This window comes from Pholis gunnellus (genome assembly GCF_910591455.1).
Source record: "Pholis gunnellus genome assembly, chromosome: 1".
NCBI lineage: Eukaryota > Metazoa > Chordata > Actinopteri > Perciformes > Pholidae > Pholis > Pholis gunnellus.
Window position 1 is genome coordinate 13,055,538 of NC_136528.1, and position 16,201 is coordinate 13,071,738.

At 41.2% G+C, this 16,201-nt stretch overlaps 1 protein-coding gene across 1 annotated transcript; it reads left to right on the forward strand.

Annotated features, from left to right (window-relative positions):
• The first annotated feature begins 662 nt into the window (after window positions 1-662).
• On the forward strand, window positions 663-11,672 carry lpcat2 (lysophosphatidylcholine acyltransferase 2). The gene is made up of 14 exons (XM_079160776.1): window positions 663-898; window positions 1,278-1,420; window positions 3,289-3,506; window positions 4,018-4,130; window positions 4,425-4,485; window positions 4,775-4,833; window positions 5,244-5,278; window positions 5,478-5,532; window positions 5,780-5,862; window positions 6,219-6,344; window positions 6,544-6,697; window positions 7,541-7,639; window positions 8,351-8,492; window positions 8,669-11,672. The coding sequence occupies exons 1-14, from the start codon at window positions 788-790 to the stop codon at window positions 8,845-8,847; spliced, it is 1,578 nt and encodes a 525-aa protein (XP_079016902.1). The 5' UTR covers window positions 663-787; the 3' UTR covers window positions 8,848-11,672.
• The last annotated feature ends 4,529 nt before the right edge of the window (window positions 11,673-16,201 follow it).

A 16,201-nucleotide genomic window follows, 5' to 3' on the forward strand; every position in this document is an offset into this window, starting at 1 on the left:
ATATATATATAAATATAAAGAATATTCAATACAATAAACAATTTTTATAGGTAAAATATAGTGAAGTACAAGTATGAAACAGTAGTGTTAAATGAAAGTACTAAGCAAAGTAAAGTAAAAGTCAAGTACTTTAAAATGGCACTCAGTATAGCAGGACTACTTGAGTAAATAACCTACTTATCTCCACCACTGGTTAACAATATTGTTTATGAAACTGCGCCATCATGTGGACATTTACGAAAGCCTGTAACCAAATATATGAACACGTCCCAATTCTCCCTTGAAATGGCTGCTTATTCGCCTCTTGCTGAATGTTTCTGGTGTCGTCGGACACATATGCACAGAATGATAAAATATCGGTTTCCTATAATCAGTATTTGCACAAAGCAAATGCATGCATGTCCACTGACAGCACCACTTTGGCTTCTTGCTTACATATACATTCCAATATGTAATAGAAATACGTTGAAGGAATAATATCATCCTGCAAACACTTGAGGGTTCACAGATTGTAGAAATGGATAAAAATCCGTCCGCAGGCTTGAAAAAAAGATTTGAAAAAAAAAAATCACACACAGAGAGACCCCGCTGTGACCACGTTGGAGGTGGAGCTTGACAGCGTTTTGTCTGGTTCCGCACTCGCCTTTCTGTGGTCGCGATAGCGCCGGATGATCGTCCGATACGGGGGAGAAATGAGAGAGCACGGTTACCGTTGAGGAAGTGAAATGACAACATAACGGCGCCTCGACTTAAACGTGTGCCCGTTGTCTTCGTTCACTGGACTGCAATGCCGCCACAGCGAGTATTCGCCCTGCCGAGGCAACAATCTCTGCTGCTGCCTGCGGTCATCAACCCGTTTATTCAAGACACCAAACTGACCAAAGCTGCTATAATAAAAGTGAGTATGGCGTTCCGGATCTATGGTCATGTAAAGGCTCGCTTTTGCAGAATATTGTCATCGCTATACAGCTCACATAGCCTACACACACACACCTGATGTGTGAGATTACACACACACACACACACACAGGCTGCAGTGTAACCAGGGCCGATAATCTTCTCGAGGCTTTGACAATCTGCTTGTGAAGCACAAACAATGAGAGCCGTTGTGTGCTTTCTAGAAAAGCTGTCCAGTGTTGAGGATTTCCAGACTCGTGCATATGTTTGCTCTGAAAAATGTCAACAGCCAGCCCGCAGTTAACCCTGACAGCAGTCTTCCCTTAAATGGTATAGGCCTGCCATTGATGATGTGTGTGTGTGCGCCCCTCTCCATGCAGTGTGTCCTCCTGGGAATCTTCCTGGTCCCTATTCGCGCCATCCTTCTGTCTCTGGTTCTGATGGTGACATGGCCAGTGGCTGTCATAATAACCATCAACCACCCACTGAAAGGAGCTGTGGAACCAATGACAGGCTGGAGACGGTAACCATGATGCAAAGAGCCATCCCACGGAGCTTCCACACACACCTCACACACCCCACACACACACCAGATCCTTCAGACTCGCATGTCACATCATGTTTCATGTCCTTGTGAATACCAGACTCACTTAATCACAACACAGCTTACAACTGTTTGCACAGTACAGCTGCCTTACTTAAATCACTTTTGTTTACGTACATATATAATATTATTTATTTTCCACTCGGTTGCTCAAGTAAATTGAACTTGGCCGAATGTATGCAAAGTTACCCAGGCTATGGTGTTAGAAACACACTTCCACGTTGTTTTTCACTTCCTTCTACCAGTGCAGCGGCACGCCAAAGTTGTATGTATGCAAAGCAGCTGCATTTACAAAGACTGTGACAATATATTTGTATTTTGACTACTACGCCTACAAAGAGGGAGTTGGCCTCTAATCATATTCTTTTTTTTTTTTGTAGGTGAGCCAAACTATTCAGTGCATGTAAACATAGCAGAAAAAACTGCACGAACATACTGCATGTTACTTAAAGCAAAGAAGAAGAAGTAAGCGGAAGCGATGTATTTCCTGGGTCCATGAACTGGACAGGAAAACACAGCAGCAGCAGGATCTTCTCAAAATAATAGTTTGTGACGTGGCTTGAAAGTGCAGCAGCTGGCATTACTACCGAATAATGTTGCTCTAGATCATATCTGCACCACAAGCATTACTTAATTAAGCTCAGCTCCCCTCAGTTCTCAGAGAGGAAAGAGTTAGTGGTATTTGAGGGCTAACTGAACGAGTGTTTTATCTCTTCATAAATAGAAACCAACATCTAATGGACAGTGTACATCCACACAGTATGCATACAGTACGTGAATATGTGTTAAGGTACTTAGCATGTCATAATTCATAGATTACGAAATGAAAGGTCTAGTCGTGATTGAACATAAGTACAAAACAGGGTGCAGCCTTTTAAACTGTTCAACTGTGCAGATAGCAGATGCTGTAATCACAGGGAGAAGCGCTACAGCTAACAGCTCACATTCTTGTGACCTTAGGCCCCAGCTTTTTAAACGATTATGACCAAACATGGTGAAGGCGACAGAAACGAGAGAGAAGCTTATCTTTCTCCCCTACTTATTGCTTTGCTGTGAACAGGCTCAGCTATTCTCAAGGGTGATAAATAACTGAAACTTTGTTTTTACAATGAAAGGACAAGATTATTAAACAGTCAAATTTCCCCATCTGAAGTAGTATTTATTAAATTGACAACATGGTGCTTCAAGTGTTTGTGATGTTACCATTGAATCTGAACAAAACTCCAAATGGCAGCCTGCGTTGCTCTTTTTTGCTCCGGGCCTTCTGCTTATTTAAGTAGTCAATATGAGAGCCATAATAACGTGATCAGCTGACAGTGTATCAAGGTGTCGTTGATGCTTTGTGTTTTCGGGGGAAGCTCTCGACTCTCAAAACTGTTGCGTCGCATTAAGCTTCCGGCTCCATTGAGCAGAAAAGATGAATGCAGCTTAATACAGTCGGATACTTCTTGATACTCTTTCAAAAGTTCCACATCATTATTCATGATGTCTCAATCTATACGACAACCCTTCCTCTAGTTTATGAGGAAGTGACTGGTGATTGTAAAATTCAAGAAAAGCACAAAATGGTGTAATTCTTCCTGTTACTGAAACACTTCTGCTCAGTCCATTTGTTAAAAAAAAAAAAAACACTGGCGCATGACCCTGAAGGTGATAATGATTTACCAAGAGACATTTTAACATGGCTGATAACAGTGTGAAACAAAGTAGTGCAATTTGAGCTACACACTAACGTTTTTCTCAATCTCTTTAAACTCAGTCATCTAAGACGTGGTGGTCTTTTCCAGGTTCATGTGTCGGAGAGTGATGGCGGCTTTGGGGAGGACTTACTACTTCTGCTTGGGCTTCAGAGTGGTGGTCAAGGGCAAGCAAGTCAAAAGCAGTGAGGCCCCCATCCTGGCTGTGGCCCCGCACTCCACCTTTTTTGATGGGATTGTGTGCATTGTTGCAGGCCTGCCCTCCACCGTCTCGCGTGTTGAGAATCTGGCTACACCCATCTTTGGCAGTGAGATACTTTGCTGTGCTATCAGAACAGGAAAGGAATGTGTGTTTGTGGGAGCTTTCTGGTTCTCTCAACCTCCTGTATGTGTATGTGTGTGTGTGTGTGTGTGTGTGTGTGTGTGTGTGTGTGTGTGTGTGTGTGTGTGTGTGTGTGTGTGTGTGTGTGTGTGTGTGTGTGTGTGTGTGTGTGTGTGTGTGTGTGTGTGTGTGTGTGTACTTTTGCAGTCAATACAAAACATGAGCAACATGTTTCACACTATTGTATATTGTCAAACACCTCTTATGTACATTGATCTTAATTACAGGAAGCTTGTTACGTAGGCCTACGAAATGCAAAGTTCTTATCTTATACTGCCGATTGGATATCATTCAATTTTTAAATCCCAATATGACAATAAAGACGTGCAATTAACCAAGGCCTGTCCATTAAAGTGACAGTAAACAATAAGACAAAACATATGTATTTTCCTTTTCTCAGAATATACGTTAATGTTTGTGTTTTGCCCCCTCTGTAGGGCTTGTGCGCTGTCTTCAGCCAGTGCTGGTGTCCAGAAAGGACCCAGACTCCAGAAAGAATACAATCCAGGAGATTGAAAGCAGAGCCAAGTCAGAAGGCCGCTGGCCACAGGTCTGTCCCAACACACAAAACACCCCCCCCCCCCCCCCTAGCAAAAGTGCCCCTAACATTTACCTTGTATTCACACCTATTATAGCTGTAGAGAACATTTTCAAACTTGCCAATTTTTTGTCAATTATTTTTTTTAACACTATCACACAATTAGCCAAAGCGCATACAATGTTGACTCAAATACAAGAACCATTATTTCAAAGGCAGGTTTTGCAGGTTGTAAGCAGCAACAGCACAGCACTCTTGATAATACTTGTCTTTTTAACATTTAGTAATCATGCTTTGCCTCCTCAGGTTCTGATATTTCCAGAGGGAACATGCACAAATCGCTCATGTCTCATCACCTTCAAACAAGGTAAGAAATTAAATGTAAAATGAATGTAATGTCCAGTAAAAATGTGCAACAAGGAAAATCATTACAGAAAAAAAAAAATTCCTTGTGCTGCTTATACCACATGAAGTATTTCAGTTAATATACTAAAGGAATAGTTCATAATATGTCCCCTTTAACTTAAATCGAAGCAACTGAGGAGAATGGTTTAACACTCGATACTACACTGCTCCATTCATTCATTACATGATGTGGTTTGTGCATTGACATGTTTATGTCTTTATGTCTTTCACACTGTGTTCCCCTCCTCTAGGTGCTTTTATTCCCGGGGTCCCTGTGCAGCCTGTGATTATGAGATATCCCAACAAACTGGTGAGCGGTTGTGATTGTAATACAGCGTTAATCTGTTTCTCCTCACATATTGAGAGACAAATTCATAAAGAGGCCACATTGTACTAGTTTGCACAGAAGATAATTATATTGAGGCAGAGTCAGAGATGAAATTCATCCTGTTGAACTGAACACTGAACACACAGTGTATTACAGTATTGATAATTAGTTTATCCATCCAAGCAGAAGCACATGGATTTCTCCGATTGCTGAATTTGCACATATTTTCGGTGACATTGTTGGCATCCTCTCAAGTTGTTCGGTTTTTATGAATCTGGCTGGCTGAACTGAGACTGATAGCAACAGTATGAGCTTGGCTGTATCACACAGCAACGTGTATACCATTGTATCTCAGTGTTAATGTTTTATGAAGCTTTATGCATGTCTTCCAGGATACAGTGTCTTGGACTTGGCAGGGTTTCAGCTCGTAAGTATGCTTTCTACATGTTCTTATGTTTCACTTTTAGTATGCACGTTTTCCGAAGGTGGTGTTTGCTACTACTTTTTCTTAGACAATAAACGTGATTATAACACGATAACAGCAACATTACTGCCTTGTACTGCAACAACTATTGTACTGTGGAATCGATGTATGTGGCCGACTGTCCTCCTTGTTTTATGTGCAGGAGGACACTGCTGCTTCTAACAATGTGCCAGCTGTACACCACAGTAGAGATAGAGGTAACAGGCATTCCCAATATGTTCATCTTACTATTATGGCAAAGATACTACAAACTTGTTTTCTTTGGATATAAATGTAGACTGTGTAGCCTTAATTTGCAGCGCATTCTCCTAGATACTATGTCAAACTAAGCACGAGATGCATCTCCTGCATTCAGGGATTTGGTTTCCATGCAAAGGTTTTGGAGTTTACTTTCTGCTTGACCTTCCATGTGACATTCTTTGCCCGTTTTCTCTGTTTTTGCAGTTCCTGCCAACGCATATCCCCACAGAGGAGGAGAAGAAAAGCCCTCCTCTGTTTGCTAGCAGAGTGCGAGAAACTATGGCCCAGTAAGTGTTAATTGGTCTGAAATGGACATTCCACTGTGTATTGCTCAAGCACACACAAGTTTAAATGCTTATACAGTTAATGAATACAATGTTAAACACATATGGAATACATGTAAGTTGATGAGAAAATGAAATAAGTGGTTAGTGGTGGAGAGTATGCGGTTTAATACAATGGCCATGGTTTATATTCAACCAATAATTGTGCTTTCTTACTGACGCTAGAACTACTATACTGTACGATGAGTCTGGTTATTGCATTCTTCTTATCTGTCTGACTGTTGCATGTCTTCCTGGCTCTTTAAGAGCATCACAGGCCTGTGAGCTGACCCCTGTGTGTGCAAACTGTCTGCTTTCAGGACTTTGGGAGTTCCAGTGACAGACCACACGTACGAAGACTGCCGCCTGATGATCTCAGCTGGTGAGCTAACGCTGCCCATGGAGGCCGGCCTGGTTGAGTTCACCAAAATTAGCCGTAAACTCAAGTAAGAACATCTCACTTAAGTACACTGTAGGCATCGCCAGGCAGGGACATCAACAATTACAAAATATGGCTTGAGAGTTGTTTTTTGTCGTTAGTGATGTCTATCACAGACCTGACAACCTGTGCAGCTCAAAAGAAAGGATGTAAAATGCAAAGTATGACGTACACCACAACCTCCTCATTGCGCACTGCTCTCTCAGTCTGAAGTGGGACAATGTGAAGAAGGAGCTGGAGGGCTTCGCAGCCATTGCCAGCTCTTGTAAAGGGGGACGGATCACCATCGAGGAGTTTGCCAGATTCCTGAAGCTGCCTGTCAACCCAGCCCTCGAGGAGCTGTTTGCACTGTTTGACAGGGTGAGAGACATGCATATCAAATAGTTCCGTTAGCTGTTAGCCAAACGCACCGTCCAAAACAATCTGCAAAACTGTTTTCGCCCCACTGTGTCTCTGGACGCAGCGTGGCAGGACAAACACAGAGGTTCACAGTCACTCAGTCGAGGACGCAGGGACTCACACAGTCTCTCACACACACACACACACACACACACACACACACACACACACACACACACACTACCGAACACGTAACCTCTCCCCAGGTTTACGCCTGGCTGAGATAATGACACTTAAATACTGAATTTCCTTAGTACAGTCAAACTGGCCCTAACACATACTGCACGAAGCTATCATGCCCTGTAAATATAATGGTTGACAACATAATGCGCAACAATCTTAATATTCAATTTACAGAATCGCATACATGTTACGTCACTGCATATCATGTGTACCGATTTAAAGTAAACATCATGGTCTGGGTTTAGGATTTATACAGCCTGAGAGGAAACTATGATCAAAGGAGTTCGGCCTCCGTCACTGGTATGTCAACCAGAGGTTGTGTAAAGCATAAAAACAGCCCTTGTACATCCAGTTCAATGAGTATCCTTTTTCCTCCGAAATACTATGACTCATCGTTTTCCAGTAACAGAGAATAGCGATTTATAGAAATCACTTATGCTATTAAATATATATTACTCTTGAAATCCCCCATCCTCCCTTTAACATTCAAAACTGTTGATGCCAGACTAAACTCTTTTTCTCGACCATAAAGGATTAAGTACCATCCATCCATCATAATAATAATCCGTACATTAACAGACTCAAGTATTTTTTTATCGCTCTCTCTTTGTCCCCGTCTAGAACGGAGATGGCACCATAGACTTCAGAGAGTATGTCATCGGCGTGACCATCTTGTGTCGACCAGCTAACACAGAAGAAGTGCTTCGAATGGCTTTCCAGGTACACGGAAATGTTCTGACATTGCTCCTACTTGGGCCTGAAGAATATTCACTGTTGTATTTTAATGCACACTGCATACAAATATACAAAAATGTGTATGGTAGTATCCATCTTTAATCAGGTCACCCAAGCGAGTGCTCCTTAAGACTGCTTTGTGCGTGCGAATAATCGCCACTGTATCAGAAATGTTCCATATTGATCATGTTGATTGGATTTCTTGGACTGTATTTTATGACACTATCCGTGGTAAATTTAAGTTACATAACGCTTTGTCAAGCAGACATTTCTGTGATGCTGTAACTAGAACCTGTGACAAATGATGTGTGTTTACTATATCTAAAGTAGATATGTTTACTTTTTATACTAACTATAAAAAGTATTAAATCCAAGCTGAGACAGCCGGCCCTGCCTTTAGCTGACATTCGAGCACAGCAGACCGTACTGTAGGAAGCACAGAAGCAGCATTCAGAGAGGCTTGGATAATGTCAAGTTAACAATGTCTTGTCTTTTGTGCAGAGCATGGAGTCATTTTGCTGGCGAACTACTGGTGTTTATGTAATGTGAAGTGAAATGTAGTTTTAGATTTAGTCATTTAGTTTTTTCTTACCCGCCTTCCTATTTGCACACCCTCAATAACCAGTATTTTTCTTGAACACGCCACAATTTGAAAGTGAACTATACTGTTCTCCGTTTCTGTCCTCTCTCATGCAGCTGTTTGATATAGATGAGGATGAGAAAATCACCCGAGAGGAGTTCACTGCTCTGCTGCGCTCAGCTCTGGGTGTGTCCAATCTTAACATGGCCAAACTCTTTAAGGAGATTGATGCTGACGGCTCTGGTTTCATCACCTTCAGTGAGTACACTCGGACGCTACATTTTGTTCTTCTAAGCTCCTTTTGTATTTCCAACGGCATATTATGGAATGGGAATATGTACAATAAATATAAATGGCAGTATTGTTTGTACTTCCCTTATCCTGAGCTACACTGTATCCTGAGGGGTTTTTCCTCTGTGCCTGTGTTTCTTCAGCTGAATTTCAAGACTTTGCCATGAACCACCCAGAGTACGCCAAGCTCTTCTCCACCTACCTGGAGCTTCAGAGATACCAAGCTATCCAGGAGGCGAGTCCAGGTGATCTGGAATTAGCCGGTCAGACCAGTTCAGCTGAAAAACCGGAAGACAGCACCTCTGACAAAAAAGATGACTGAGACTGAGGATGTCTGAACACTCCTTGACTGCTCTGAGAGACGGAACACTGTAGCCACTGCACTGAAAAGGAAAAAAGCATAAGTGTCATCTGCCTTCTGACTTTAAGCAGATTCAAGTCATTTGCCAGAGCAGATCCACATTATAGTTTGTGTGCTTGCCTTTTTATATATAGTTTTTAGAGTGCTTCTATTTTCAATTTTAGTGCCTTATAGAGATTTCCAAGAACCACTCCCCGAAGTCATTGCACAAGAAATGTCGTATTGCAGACTTTTAAATCCCTAAAGGTTTGTGTGTGGGTGTGTTATGGTTATGTGTTCATATTTTAAAAATAAAATAAATTTCAATGTAGTCATAGGATGGAAATATGTCAGAAAAGTCACATGGGCCCTCACTGTTTTAAAGGTGCTAAATTCAGAGCATTAACATAGCAGCAAACAACCATTTGCTATGCAAAGATATAGTGGAGTAATGGCGTCCTGAGCAAAGAATGAAGACACACTTCTTCTGTAGATGTTGTAATCCAAGCTTCTCTGTGCTTTGTTTACGTAGCCGGTCCAGTGGCGTGCATAGTGCCAGTGCGCTCATACAGCGGTTACAGCTGATAACAGCGTCCTGACCCGCAGCGTTGTCGCGGAAGCAAAACTCCGACCCTCCGGTTCGCCTCCAGGTTAACACTCTTAGCCCTGTAAGCACTGTTGCCGTTGTTTGCACCGTTAGCATTGTTAGCTACAGACGTTGCCATGTTGAGAGCCCTGTGGAGGCAATCCATCACAGATCTGGATTTTGAATTAAGCGCCTTTAACTTTAGAAACCCTGCCATCTTTAGAGGTGTAACGCTAGTGACAGTGTTTCATGATATACTTAAACTGACTCGCCGCGTTTTTGACTTCGATACATCATTCTGTGTATCCTGAGCTTACCCTAGCTTGGACTTAGATGAAAGTAGCTTTGTGTACCTTCTCCTTTGTCTCTGTAGTCTTCTGTAAATGAGTAAAGAAAAATTGCCAAACCAACACCTTTTTAAATATAAGCAAAGAGTTCACATGCTTCTGTGTTGCAGTATAATTAGTGTACAGTAAGCTTTATTAAGATCTCTCCAATCTGGCAAACCCACAGATGTTCTGTATTAAAACTACGTCTACGAAGAGCATACATGCTGTGCATTACACTTTTTTTCAGTGCTCAGGGACACGGACCTTGTAAGACGGCTGTATAATTAGCCAGAGGTTTGCTTTGCATGTGTATCTATTTGCATTTCTACTGAAGACTGTTGTTGCTGAGACAGCAGCACGTCTATGTAGCTTTAAGTTTACTAAAGCAAATCAACCACTGAAAAATAGGGCAATTTGTGAGCAAAAAGGCAACAGTGCTTCTTCACAACATCATATCCCAGCGGGGTATGCTTTCAGATTAACTAGCGGCACTGTTATTTATTTAGCAAGGCGCATGGCAATTATGTGATTTTTTTTCTTTTTTGTTAACACTGCAAAGTTTGCTTTTTAAAATAAAACAAAGAGTACAATTTTAATATTGCCTGCATTTTTATATTTACCACAGAGGGAATTAATGACTTCTGTAGATTTTGTCTTTAATGAAGCAAGGTGCAATAAAGGGGCTGTGGAAGTACTTCTGATTCTCTAAACCACCACCAGGTGCCAGTAGTTACCTACAATAATTCCATTATGTGTTTGTTTGCTGTTCTTATACTTTCAAGTATCAAGTAAATTGTACCCCTTGTATCATTTGAGTCTGTATTTTAAATTTACGATAGAGCTAGACAACAATGATGTTTACGTTTGAATCAGATTTATGGTACATGTATTGGTAAGGGTAAAAGAATCCATGAGCGTACAAATGTTGCAATTAATCATAAGGCACTGAAACTGAAGATAAGGCACGATATGAATGACTTCTATCATCACCTTTATACTCTAATACCAGCAGACAATTTAAGTTGATCTTTGATCTTCAACATACACATTTCAATGCACAAAAACCAGAGCAATTTCTTAATTGTGTTTCTACGACTTATGTGTTATAATTGCTCAATTTATCTGCATTGCATTTCTTCATTTGACTTTTTCGTGACCCAACCGGTTGTCATTGTGAGGGTGGAAGGAGACTACAAACACGATAAAATGGGAATGTGAGACTTGGAGAGCAATATAATGTATGTGTTGATTCTTTACCATAAAAGTTTCCATATACACCATATGTGATTTTTTTCAATTTGAAGGTAATTTTCTCCCCCATTAGTGTTCTAGTTATTTCTATAACATGTGTTCGATGGCTTCTGATATCTGAGCCGGGGTTCCAAGCGTTGTGAACAACTTCCTTCTTTGATCTACATTTCACCCTGGAAACTGTGATCGCATCAATACCAATGCCTGGAATTTTACTTATGTATTATTATTACATTTGTGCATTTGCAAGACCAAGTGTATATAAATAATAATGATTAAAACAAATCTGTTTCCAAGGGGTTGCATCAATATTAATCCATAAATCTTTTTCCCAGTCGGAGGTGGGGACGGTGATGGTGGAGGCATTGGTTAATTAGATAAGATGGTCTAATTCTATAGATGTTATACTAAAAAGTAAAAATGTATTTTGCAACGTTTTGTGTGTTGATTATGCAAAGATGTAATTATATTGTTTCACTTTACTTAAAGCAAAGAACTAAGAGTAACTTAGTAAAGTGATAATGCATTGTAAAAAGATTATAATGTATTACAACAATGGGAATTTAAATACACGTCATTGATTGACCCGAAATGATCAAGAATTACGATGCTTGACCTTGAAAGTCAATAGAAGATGCTTTAAAATGTGTTATGATTATTGTCATAGAGCATTATGAATATTTATGAGTTTATAACTAAAATCATACAGTGATATGAGCAGATTTATATCATTTATATTAAAATATGGATAACTTTTTCTAATCTCTCATACAGTACTTACTTAATAATTCTGATGTCTGTGTTGAGTGATGAAGGGCGGTAGCTTGAGCACAGAGTAGGATCATTGTCAGGTTTGAGGAGAAGTGCCGAATTCATGTGGTGGGATGTTGGGCTTTATAACTTTCTGTTCTTGTCCTAATAAATAATGGCGTGGTCCAAAAGTGCTTTTAAAATTCAGAGGAGAAACCATCTGATGCGGGTGCTTTGTTATTCGATATGGCTTAAAGTGCTTTCTCTCAGTCTTCTAGCCTAATGGATCAGTCCAAGATATCTTCATGAAGTTCTGTTCTATGTTGTCAAAGAATGTGTTTATTGTAGGTGGCTGTTTCCCAGAGGCGAGGTTGTTGGGGAATCATTTAGTTTGAGGATGTCTTGAAGTCAGAATCTACAAGTGATGATGTGTTGCAACGCCATCTTGTGCATGGTTTAAGGGTGGTTTCATTTATAAAAGTAAAGCTTACTGGAACGTGGTCGAAAATAATAATGGGATGGATTTTGACTTCTTGTTTTCTTGATATAATCGAGTTGCTAGTGAGGAAGTAATCGGCGAATGTCAATCATATATTGTACCTATTTAAATGATTGCCGCGGTCTGTCCGGTGTTGGACAGATGTGCTCGTCTATTCTGTCAATGTAAGTTATTGAAACAAAGAATTTCTTTAAACAATTTGGCACAACTGCATATTCCAGCTCAACTGCTGTCAAAAGAGTAGTTCATCTGCGAGGAGGCCAGGATGCTAATACAAACCCAACACATGGCGTTCTAAACACAGCGAATGTGAATGTGCTCACACGCACACAAACCGTCTTGCTCCATATGCACAGAGGAGGCTGAAATGAATGAATGATGGAGAGCGGGTCGCTTCATTAAAAGCCCGCTGTTAGACAAACTGTGATTACCAGCTGTGATTTCCAACTTCAATTTGTTTTAACCTTTTCAAACGTACAGAGGCTCATTTCATTTTAATCAAAATTGATGAGATGGCATGGAATCAATTAAGTGACATTGTTGCCGCGCTTACAACAGTGCGACTCCTTCCCTACCCACAGCTCCTGCTCCCCCCCCCCCCCCCCACCCTCCGTCTTTCCTCTGCGTGGCTGTTGTATATTGCTGTATCTACTTCAGCCCTGCCTTGGGGGGGTGATCCTGTCGCAGTAGATTGTGAGAGATATGTGTTGGTAATGCGATTTGGTCTCCTCAGGACCAGAGTGAGTGAGCAGCCTGTTTGTTGCTGGACATGGGCCTCATACGGAGGGGGGGGGGGGGGGGGGGGGCTCACTGGTCCAGGAAAGGTCAGAACAGGCAGGCCTCGCAGTTTAACAGATGTGACAGTACCGTGTGTCTCAATTGAACCAGGTAGCCGTGCTTCCTCAGGCCAAATGAGCGCGAGTCTCAGTGGCTACTGCACAAGTTCAGACCAAGTCAGCTATTTATTTCTAATTTCTTTTTAGGGTGTTTCACCTATTGTATAGAGTTAATAGCTTCATATCAAAGAGGGTAAATACTGTAATGTATTGTAACAAGGTATTACATTAACTTAAACTAATGCTCCCATCCACCGAGAGTGAACACATTTTTTTACATCCCTCACTATACAGAATATACAGACTTTGCTTCAGATGCAAGTTTTACCTGCATGACTACAACAGACTGAGTCATTGGCAGTGTAATAGTTCAAGAGACAATTTTATTTCTTTTTTTAAGTGAAAAGCAATTGGGCCTCACTAACGCAAAGACATTTTAGGAGCGTTACATAAAAGGAATACATTATTTTTGCTTAATGCTCCTATAGAATAGACCTTCCTGCTTATAACAACAGGATACCTGGCTGTGTATATACAATCCTGTGAGCCCTCCTGTGTCCTGCATGACGAACAAGGATGTATGGCTTCAAACATTTAGCACAGTGTGCATCAACATTACAGGATAAAGGTTAGTCGCTGGCTAGGACTACTGAGTGAAAAAGAATACTGTAAACAGTAGATAAGGAGAGGAAATGTCACGTATAGGTAATAGATTCAATGCTTAGTTGAAAGAAATATTTAAACCCAAGAGGCCTGGTTTGTCATGGCAGTATCAATCCTCCAACGGAAATATTCTCGAAGTACATCGTTTTATAGACCATTTTCTTTAATCCAGCATGACACATTGGGTGTTTTGGCAAACTTTCAAACTTTGTGATATCCACGATCATAGATTTCTCTGAATTTGAACAATGCTTGGCAACATGAGATACCTTTGTAAATATGGTCCCACTGCTCTGTCCTCTCACGCACACGCCTCCTGTCCAGCTACTCAGTGCAAAGAGTTCATTAAACTCTGATGAGTGTTTGCTTCTATAGACGCTGCCTTGGTGTGGATACCTAAACATTTGTTGATGTCAGTCATGGGCTTACAAACACACGCCCACACAACACACACACACACAATCATGCAACATTGACTCCTGCAGTTTTGAGCCTGGCAAGCTGTCTCCTTCAGCCCTTTGGGGAGTTCCTCCAAACCTCATTGTTACGTTTCCTTATCACACCTTTGTTGACTTTCTCTCTCCTATTATTCTCTCAGGAAAGGGATTGTTCCTCATTTCCTGTGTGATGGTTTGTAGAAACAGTGAAGGTCCAATGTTTGGGGTTTTTCACATCTCTGCGTTTATTCTTTTCCAGATTTTTGGACGATGGGCAACAACTTTTCCCATGTAATATTTGAAGATGGGTCAAAGCAAGGTTGTGGAAAAGGCATTTGTCAGACTTGCCAAATAAGGTGTGCAAGTGTTTATACAGTAAGTTCCAAACAAACTCATCCCTCCACACTCGTAACAGTGATAGAATGTGTTTTTTCCTCATCTCACAATGTTCCTTTTTATTTCTAGGAGCCAAATGACAGTAGGTGTAATGTGTTAGTGTTTCTGGCAACAACATGTCTTACGCAACAATTCCATAAGAGAACATTAGAAATGTCTGCATGGAATTTGAATATGCTTCTCTTATGGGATATGTAAGTTGAATCCGAATCGTGAGACTTACCAATCAATCACACGCACACTTTCTTTCTCTCACAGTTCATACAGCAATAATGCCAACCCTCCTCCTGTCAAGCCTCCCTTTTTGTGCCCCCTAATTACTACCCACTATTCAAACTCAACTTGTGTGTGCCCCCTATTGTGTTCTTCATTCACCAGTTGCTTGGAGATTGAAGGGGTGGGACTTCGTGAAAGATAAAACTCTTTGATATATGGATGAAGGAGACTGGTTATTGTGATAAGCTTTTTGAGGACAATGGCACCACATTCTCATCGACTTATTTTGGAGTGTAGGTGTTGGCTGAAGCACAAGATGGGGCTGCTGCTGAGGAACACTCTTTACTGGCCTGCACCATATATACACCACATTTCCCAGATGTGTGCTTTGTGCTGCTCAGAGATGTTGCTCTCTGTGACTGGACATCTGACTCACACTGCTATTTCTTCCAACTGAATGTATACAGCATGTAGGGAAATGAGACTTAACATTGCTGAGGTGCTTAAAACTTTGCAGACACTAGCAAAGCAGAGAGAGAGAGAGAGAGAGAGAGAGAGAGAGAGAGAGAGAGAGAGAGAGAGAGAGAGAGAGAGAGAGAGAGAGAGAGAGAGAGAGACTTAAAGACTCCTCCTTTTGTGAGGCCGGGAGAGATTTAAACCAGAGAGTTGTAAAGGGGTGCAAAACAAAACAAACCCCACTCATTGTGAATACCATGACCTGATTACCATGTGGTAAGGGCCTGCTACTTTCATTCTATGGAATGAAAAAAAAAAAACAAGAAACATTTTTTTTATGAAGATAATTTTAGAATCCTGGCTCACACAGCACAATGGGCCTTGTTCACAGCAGACAGTTTTGACTCGTCACAGCACAGTTGTTTCTAATAACCCTAACGATGGCTCTGTTCTATTCAAGAGTCCCAGTGAGAGTGACAGTGAGCAAGCATGCACGATACCAGGAGTCTGACATTAAAGCGGCCACCGACAGTTTAATTATGTACACCTGTGCTTTCCCTACTGTGGCAAGTCAAAAATGTATTGCAGGCCTATCTGGAGAGTGAAATATCTTTGGTCACTCTTATTTGTACCATGGAGTTAGTGCGCTTTTTATGATTTAGAGCTGACTCTTTAATGCAGAGATAGGCAGGCAACTGAGGAGGTGGATGAAAGGTTTTAATGGCGTGTGTGTGTGTGTGTGTGTGTGAACAGAACAGAACAGAAAGGAACAGAAGTGGTGACCCATATCCAAATGCACAGGTTAAATCCAGACAGTCGTACTGTGACTGCAGAGAGGCTGCGTCTTGTTTCATTAGCTTCCCATCCTCAGGTCAACATGGGAGAGCCCGAACCTTAATAAGAAAGCGAAGGAAGGT

Bases quoted from the DNA above. Each gene is read 5' to 3' on its own strand.
- lpcat2 (XM_079160776.1), top strand. From the start codon at position 788: ATGCCGCCACAGCGAGTATTCGCCCTGCCGAGGCAACAATCTCTGCTG. The intron at 1,421-3,288 runs GTAACCATGATG...GGTCTTTTCCAG, and splicing joins CCAATGACAGGCTGGAGACG to GTTCATGTGTCGGAGAGTGA. The intron at 6,698-7,540 runs GTGAGAGACATG...GTCCCCGTCTAG, and splicing joins TGTTTGCACTGTTTGACAGG to AACGGAGATGGCACCATAGA.